At 34.2% G+C, this 8,131-nt stretch overlaps 2 protein-coding genes across 4 annotated transcripts in view; one reads left to right on the top strand and one right to left on the bottom strand.

Moving 5' to 3' along the window:
- Positions 1-459: 459 nt before the first annotated feature.
- LOC145293932 (elongation factor 1-alpha-like) lies at positions 460-6,939 on the bottom strand. Of its 2 annotated transcripts, none has more exons than XM_080140759.1 (6): positions 6,809-6,939; positions 5,978-6,158; positions 5,635-5,814; positions 2,714-3,155; positions 1,216-1,472; positions 460-1,071 (listed from the first exon to the last, which is right to left on the bottom strand). In XM_080140759.1, exons 2-6 carry the CDS (start codon positions 6,119-6,121, stop codon positions 706-708), a joined length of 1,389 nt encoding a protein of 462 aa, XP_079996885.1. In that variant the 5' UTR covers positions 6,122-6,158; positions 6,809-6,939; the 3' UTR covers positions 460-705. The 2 variants fall into 2 exon arrangements, with proteins under 2 accessions (XP_079996885.1, XP_079996886.1); XM_080140760.1 differs by having other exon boundaries at positions 6,669-6,817.
- Positions 6,940-7,042: 103 nt separating this feature from the next.
- LOC145293933 (small ribosomal subunit protein uS14m-like) overlaps positions 7,043-8,131 on the top strand; it is a 49,212-nt gene continuing 48,123 nt past the window's right edge. Inside the window, exon 1 of one of the 2 annotated variants that reach the window (XM_080140761.1) lies at positions 7,043-7,199. In XM_080140761.1, coding sequence (XP_079996887.1) covers positions 7,140-7,199 — 60 coding nt within the window. In that variant the 5' untranslated portion in view covers positions 7,043-7,139. The remainder of the gene's footprint in view (positions 7,200-8,131) is intronic. The other variant, XM_080140762.1, reaches the window with a different exon arrangement.

Here is an 8,131-nt window from a genome sequence, read left to right as displayed (position 1 = left end):
GTGATGGGACAATTATTGGGGGACTAACATGTTTCTTATTTTGAAGCGAATATTGTCTTTAAACTGCAACTTTGTGTCCTGTTCAAATTTAAAAAATCTTACCTGAATTCATGTTAATTCAACATAATTACACAACTGAAAAGAAAAGGATTTTTGAAAATAAGACCAGAAAATCTCTACAAACTTCAATTCCAATCAGAGCATTTTGATAATCGTTCATACTTTAATACAAAGATTAACTTTTATCTAAATTTACTTCACTTAGGATTCTTCGGTGCATCATCCCAAGCCAATATCCAGCACTTAACTTAATTCCTGTAGTGTGAACAGGATCACTCGCTGAGGTTTGAGGGGTGGGGAGAGGAGAAGTGAAACAACATTCTTGTATAAAGAAAATTTGACAATCTATAGATATAAAATTATCAAAATGCAAAGACTTAATTTCAAAACAATGACAAGTTTGTATTTTTAAAGCTTTTTATTGTGTTAAGTCAAAAAATGACAAGAGGCCCATTTTCTTGGAGAAGTCCAGTCTTTCCGTCTGAATTCTTTGCGGTGAATTTTAGACCTAAGCAACCATACAGGCCATGAAAGCAGAAGCTGCAGGAGGAGAGAATTTGTTGTTATAAGAACATTTGTGTTATAAGGAAACTTGGTTTTTGGACTCCACTCGGGAATCGCAGTTAAGCTAACCTCCGCTAACCTTCACTTCTTTTTCTCAGCCTTCTGGGCCTTGACAGCAGACTTGGTCACCTTGGCAGAAACCTCGGCGTACTCGACACCCTTAATTACACCAACGGCCACAGTTTGCCTCATGTCACGAACAGCAAATCGTCCCAAGGGTGGGAACTCTGAGAAGGTCTCCACACACATCGGTTTGGTCGGCTTCAACAAAACAATAGCAGCATCACCACTCTTGATGAATTTCGGGGCATCCTCAATCTTCTTACCGGAACGCCTGTCAATTTTCTCCTTAAGTTCCAGGAACTTGCAAGCAATATGAGCAGTGTGACAATCCAGGACGGGACTGTAGCCAGCCTGAATCTGACCAGGGTGGTTGATGACAATTACCTGAAGAAAAAAAAAAAAATTTTTTTTTTAGACATTTGGGAAATCTTTAAAAGTTTTGGAATGGTGTGGGTGGGGTGTAAAATGATCTGCGTCTTAACGTTGGTGACGAGACGAATTTAAAATATGTAGGTATAATAAACTCACCTGGGCCTCAAATTGCTTTGTCTCCTTTGGTGGACAGTGTTTGCTGTCACCAGCAACATAACCACGACGAAGATCTTTCACGGAAACGTTCTTGACGTTAAAACCGACATTGTCACCTGGATTCGCCTCAGGCAAAGCTTCATGATGCATTTCCACGGATTTTACCTCAGTGGAAATTCCAGAAGGAGCGAAGGTCACAACAACACCAGGTTTAAGGACCCCAGTTTCAACTCTGCCAACTGGCACAGTTCCAATACCTAAAAAAAAAAAAAAAAAAAAAAAAAAAAAATTTTTTTAGTTTGTTTTATGCAAGTCACTTTTACAGGCATTATTAGTGGACGACTTTAAAAGGTTAAAACGGATGCCCGTATAGTTTCCAGAAATATGGAAATAAATTTTAATTTCATAAAAGATCCCACCCAAATTCCTTTGGCAGAATAGAGTAATTTGCCAAGTTAAAATGGAGCAAACCATGCACAATATTTTGACAAGATGAGTGCTTGTACAGTTTTATCAAGTTGGACTTAAGTCTTCATTCCGACAAATTTCACTTAATTTGATTGAGTAGTTTTTCTAAAGCATAAAAAAAAAAAAAAAAAGTTATGAGTGCATTGAAATAAGCCATTATGAAATTTATTGAACACGCCAGTTAAAGCGCCGACACTCCCTCCCATCTTTAATACTAGCTTTTCCTAAAAAGCTAACCTTTTGCTCGGTATCAAATTGTTTTTTCGCTGTATAGCAAAAAACTACTCCATGAAATCAAGTTAAATTGGTATTTTAGATTAGGTCCACCTCCACAATTGTCTTAAATGACATTTAGGTTTTCGACTATGCTGAGTACGGAAATAGCATTGAAATTTTGCAGAAATAAGTAGTTATCGAGATAAAAAAGTTGTTTTATGCATTGTATTCTTTGGCGGCCATCTTTGTTCAGTGCGTAGAATTATGGCGCACGCGCATAACAAAGATGGTCGCCAAAGACAATGCATAATACAATTTTATATCTCAACTACTTATTTCTCCAAAATTTCGATGTCATTTCCGTATTCAGCATAGTCGTCATTTAAAAATTGTGGAGGTGGACCTAATCTAAAAATTTACCGTGAAATTTTTTCGGAGAACTTCGTTTCATAACGGATACAATTTACTTGGCCTTCGAGACAAGATCAAAGTGTAGTATCTGTTCTTCAGATGCTGCACTTCTATTTCTTGTTCTCTTTCGGTGGAGGAGAAATCCTTCACGACTGAGACAATTTTTATTTTTGTACCTTTTCTCCACGTTAAAAAACGACCCTGGTGTCTAACTGTCCCGTGGGGAGGCATAGTAAATAGGTACAATTTACTTTTTTCAATATTTCATTTTTTTAATGTCTTGATTAAACTGTACAAGTATCGACAAGATACTAAAAATACATGTTTAAAATAAAATGTAATTACATTAAAATTTAAGTCTGTAAACTGCACAAGTAGCAAAGTAAAATTTTAAAAATCCTACCTCCAATTTTGTATACATCTTGCAATGGGAGACGAAGTGGGACCTCGACGGGACGCGTGGGAGGGATGATAGCATCCAACGCTTGGATGAGGGTGACACCGCTGGCATCTCCATCTTTCCTGTTGATAGCCCATCCTTTGTACCAGGACATGTTTGTGCTCGGCTCAATCATGTTGTCGCCGTGCCAGCCGGACACAGGAACAAATGCAACGGCCTTCGGATTGTAACCGATTTTCTTTATGTAGCTGCTCACTTCTTTGACGATCTCGTCAAAACGGGTCTGGCTGTATTCGGCAGTGTCCATCTTATTGACGGCACAAATCATCTGTTTCACGCCAAGAGTGTAGGCAAGAAGAGCATGTTCACGAGTTTGGCCATTTTTGGAAATACCGGCCTCGAACTCTCCAACACCAGCAGCCACAACCAAAACGGCACAGTCAGCCTGAAATTTTTATTTTTAACATTTTAAAAAGCTGGACCACATCAAAATGGCATTCAACTAAAAGGATTTTGTTAAAAGACGGAAAATACAATCTGGTCAAGATTAATTTTAATATCCGACAAATTAGTAATAAAATATTTTAACATCTTTGATATTTGATAAATATTTGAACATTGTTTAGACAAATAATTTTGAAAGCCGATCTTAATCTGGGAACATGTTTTGTAATTATGTACTTTTAACGAGTACAAAATATGGGCTGCTATACACTTACTGATCCGAGCTATTTTTTAAAAGGTTTTTTTTCCCAAAAAGTACAAAAAAGAGGTACCCCCCCCATGTTAAGAATGGCTTTTTAAATAACTTATTTTAGCACGGATCAATAAGTGCACGAGTACCAAATATGGTAAAAATTCAATTAACATAAAATGGCGCAGTGAGCTAGTATTTAAAAAAGTTCTGTTGCTTCTTTGAACAGTGCAAGCAACACTAGCAGTGTCAGAAATTTCGTGAAAATAGTGAATAATTCCACCCCATCTTTCCAAGCTTATAACTCCTCGAAAATGTAATTCAAGCCCTAATTTTTTTTTTCAATTAAAGGAGAAAGGACCACGGTTTTATTAAAAAAAAAAAAAAAAAAGTTTTTTAAAAAGGTTTTAAACTTCGGACTTTACAGGTAAATTTCTAAAAAAGGGATTTTGTTTTAAATTTGAATATATTTTTTATTGACCTTTTCTCTTCAATTTGTGATATATAAAATAAGACAAATTATTTACTTTTTAAGAGAAAGTTAAAAATGGGTGACACTGGGGGGGGGGGGGGTGAATTTAAAAAACGTTTTTCTAAAATATTATATTAGGTTTATTGGAAAGAACATAAAATTTCACATTGACCCTGAAAATATCGTAAAAATAGAATCAATAGAAAAATTGATAGATTTTTAAAGTTTAAAAATTGAAAAATATTGAGTTCGGAAAATTCATTACTGTTTAAAAAAAAAAAAAAAATTTCTATTTTAAAACTGTAATAGTTTATTTTGGAAGTATAATCCATAAAGAAAATAACCCACTTTTAACAGAAATTACGAGATTTTTATATTGTATTCGCAGTTTCGTGCTAGGGGTGTCAAAAATTCCTACAAAAATTCTGATACTGCTAAAGCAACACTAAGTTTTAAATTATGTACTTTCACCTAACGATTTAATAGGGTATAATATAATTGGGCTCACGTATGGAAGCAGTACCCTCTGTAATTTTATTGGTGCCCAGAAAACTAGTTCTTTCGCTAGGTAAGAAAACTGGTCCCTTATTGAATAAATATCGATTGAAAACACATTTTATGATCGTTCTTGAAGATTTTTTTTAATTTAAAATTTAGACTATAGCCCCCATAATTTTTTTTTTTTTTTTTTTAAATAAATTCGATTTTCTAAGTGTACGTTTTCTACCTAACTGGCTAAGTTTTTAGTGGTTTCACTTTTAGGGACGAGTTTTCCTACCTAGCGAAAGGGGACGAGTTTTCCTAAATTCAATTTTATTTGCACCCTTTAGCGGATTATATAATGGTCACTAATCTACCAGATTATAATTTTTAATGTAATATTTAAGCGGTGCCGTTTCTAATACGAAAATTCTAGTAAATCGATCGACTAAATTTACCCTATTTTAGTTTGCCTTTAAATGCTAAATTCTTCAAATTTGGAAAAAAGTCGATGCTTCCAAGATGGAGATCGATTTACTAAAATCGTAATAGAAACGGAACATCCCTAAAAATATTGAATTTTTAATAGTCCAGTAGAGTAGTGGTCATTCAAGGAGGTAAATTTTTTACGACGTGCTCCAGCATAATAAACACGATAACCAATGTTAAGAACGGCTTTCGGAATAAACATTCTCGAAACCCGTTCTTAACGAAGTGGTTGGGGCGAGGGTGGGATATTGTGCTGGGTCGTAATAAATATAGAAAGGGGTACTGCTTCTATACGTGCGCCTTATCTCAGCACAAAATTTACGCCAAAAGTAATTCGTCACAAAATTTATGTCCAGCACGTAAAGCAATTTTCAGTGTTTTAAGACTTTAAAAGTAAATTCTATTAAGATAACGGAACATACAATTTTAAGAGTTGAAAAAGCAAAAATGAAAAGGGGAGGCAGTATTTTATACACAGGAATAATTCTAGTGAACCAGAAAATAGTACATTAAAATATTTACCCCCCCCCCTCGAGGGTAGAGTGACAAAGACAGTTTAGCTTAAGTTGAACTTTTCAGCTTTTAAGAAAGGGATACCATTAAAATACTTTAGCTTGGTATACTGTAACGTAATATTTTAGTTGAGAAAACTGGAAAGTTCGATTAATTTTTTTAGTGAAAAAGGGTGACAAAGATTAAAGTGTAGTACAACTACTACATTGCTATTTTAAAACACCGTTCATGGTGTTGTCATGCATCATTCAAATTAGAATTTAAAAACATTTTTACCTGCGATGTTCCTGTAATCATGTTTTTGATGAAATCACGATGGCCTGGAGCATCAATAATGGTAATATAGTATTTATCGGTTTCAAATTTCCACAAAGCGATATCAATGGTGATACCACGTTCACGTTCGGCCTTCAGTTTGTCTAATACCCAGGCATATTTGAAAGAACCTTTGCCCATCTGAAATTTAAAAAAATGCAATTTTTAGAAAAGCCATTTTTAAAGAAAAGACTCGAATGCAATATGGCCGACAGCGCCACGTCGCACGAGACAAGGGTTGGTTTTTTTTTTTTTTTTTTTTTGAAATCCAAAAAATCGAAATAAGATTTAAAGTAAAAATTACTTCTTGGGCTTCCTTCTCGAACTTGTCGATGGTTCTTTTGTCGATACCGCCACATTTGTAGATCAAATGACCAGTACTGGTAGATTTTCCAGAATCGACGTGTCCAATGACGACGATGTTAATATGATTCTTTTCTTTCGGCATGGTTGTCTTAGTCTTTAAAGCAAATCAACGGAAGATTCTACAAAAATGGAAGAGATGGAAGGAAAAAAAAAAAAAAAAAAAGAAAATGTTAACTCTGGAATAAAAACCGTATCGGCAGCCATTTTGTGAGGTGACTAGGAGACAATTAACATTTTTACAATACAATATGGGGAAAATCCTAGCAGTTAGTTACTTCATTTACAAAGGGATTCAAGAAAGCTAACATTAAATGAGATAAATAAAAAGGTTGTAATAAAAGGGGCGAAACCATTAACTACTAGAATCATTTTAAATTTACGCATTAACATTTATGATTATACCACGTGGTCCATTATTAGCTACCGTATTAAACCGGGAGGAATTAAGACGAATTTTAATCCAAACAAATGTGGATAGATTAAAATTTAAAACAAAGTTATGTAAAATGATGAAGACCGAAGGTTGGACAAAACGATAAAAAAAAAAAAAAGAAAAAAAAAGATACCGGCAATGGCGGCAGTATCAGAAAAAAAGAGACGAAGTTGGCTTATAAAAAAATATTAATTACCGTAACATAAAAATCGACAAAAATGATATCAATGATTAGTGTAAGAACTGTATAATCGATACAGACAAAAATATTAACTGGATGGCATTAATAAGTTGAATCGAAATCGGGATAAACCGAGAGAAATATTCACTACTCACCTGTTCTCCGAGTTGGTTAAAAGCAAAAGGGATGAACAGATGTGGTCACGTGATATTTATATGGATGGGTGGGTGTTGGGCGGAGCATTCAATTGACGTCATAGATTTCTATCCCATAACCACTATTTTGCATTTCGGGAACTTCCGGTGAGAATATATGTTTTTTAAATTTTTTACTTATTTTTAATAATTAACCATTTTTTAATTGTTAAATTGATTATAATCAAATTTATTGATTTATTTTGGTTACAATTAAAAAGATTTTTTTTCCCTAGTAGTTCTGTTTTTTTCTTTCACGACTATTAATTTGTTCCGGATTTATTCGTTCAATATGGCGGCCAAACTTATCAATGGAGTACGTGGCGTTATTAGCAGCGTATGTCGCTATGGGGTAAGTGATTAAAAAATCCGCCACCCTTATTTCAGCACGTATTTTTTTGTCATTAATGATAAATGTGAACTTGTTTCCTTCTCCATTTGAAGGAATGTATATAAGAAACAAACATCTACTTCATTAATTTATTAAAAGTTTTAACTTCTAAATCATGCTTCCTAAAAACAAAATTTTATAGTTAATTTGTTATATATATATCGTGTTCTGAAAGTTTTATTTCAATATATTAGTTAACTTAAGCTTCATTTTCATTTTCGTAATATACATTATGAAAAATATATCGATTACTGTTCACAACGTTTCGGCCGATGTAACCTTTGATCTTGTTTTCGAACTTGAAAGTCGTTAGCTAGTTCGAAATATAAATTTTGATTTATTCTATTCTCAAGTTGAAAAATATGGTCGAAAGCCTGTGAATAACAACCAAGGTGTTGGCCTTCGGGACAAGATCACAGTGTAGTATCTGTTCTTCAGATGTTGCACTTCAATTTCTTGTTCTGTCAGTGGATGAGAAATCCTTCACGACTGAGACAATGTTTATTTTTGTTCCTTTTCTCCACGTTAAAAAAACGGTAAAACTATACAAACACCGTGACAGCGAATTAACCCCTAACCCTAATCCTAACCCTAACCCTAACGCTGTCACGGTGTTTGTATAATAATACCAAAAAAACGACCCTGGTGTCTAACTCTGTCCCGTGGGGAGACATTGTAAATAGGAACAACCACGGTGAAAGTAGTCCGAATAGTACAAATTTAGTCATTATCTCAAATTTCAAAGCCTAAAAAAATACTTGGTAAAAACAAACCCGGGATCTAATTTATACTGGCGATTTTTAAAGATCGCGGCCATTGATGAATGCGAGAAATAAAATCCAGGTATGTTTTTTTTTCTTGCGTTCATCCATTGCCCTTAAACTATCTTTTCC

The sequence above is a fragment of the Euprymna scolopes genome, chromosome 15 (assembly GCF_053919585.1).
Source record: "Euprymna scolopes isolate OS-2025 chromosome 15, ASM5391958v1, whole genome shotgun sequence".
Lineage (NCBI taxonomy): Eukaryota > Metazoa > Mollusca > Cephalopoda > Sepiida > Sepiolidae > Euprymna > Euprymna scolopes.
The sequence above is the reverse complement of the archived record's forward strand: the minus strand, read 5'-3'. Positions and strand labels throughout refer to the sequence as shown.

Excerpts from the sequence above, each read along its gene's own strand:
- LOC145293932 (XM_080140759.1), bottom strand. The coding sequence starts at position 6,121 with ATGCCGAAAGAAAAGAATCATATTAACATCGTCGTCATTGGACACGTC. Across the intron at positions 5,815-5,977 it reads TCGAGAAGGAAGCCCAAGAA|ATGGGCAAAGGTTCTTTCAA; the intron begins GTAATTTTTACT and ends TTTAAATTTCAG. Across the intron at positions 3,156-5,634 it reads TGATTACAGGAACATCGCAG|GCTGACTGTGCCGTTTTGGT; the intron begins GTAAAAATGTTT and ends TAAAAATTTCAG.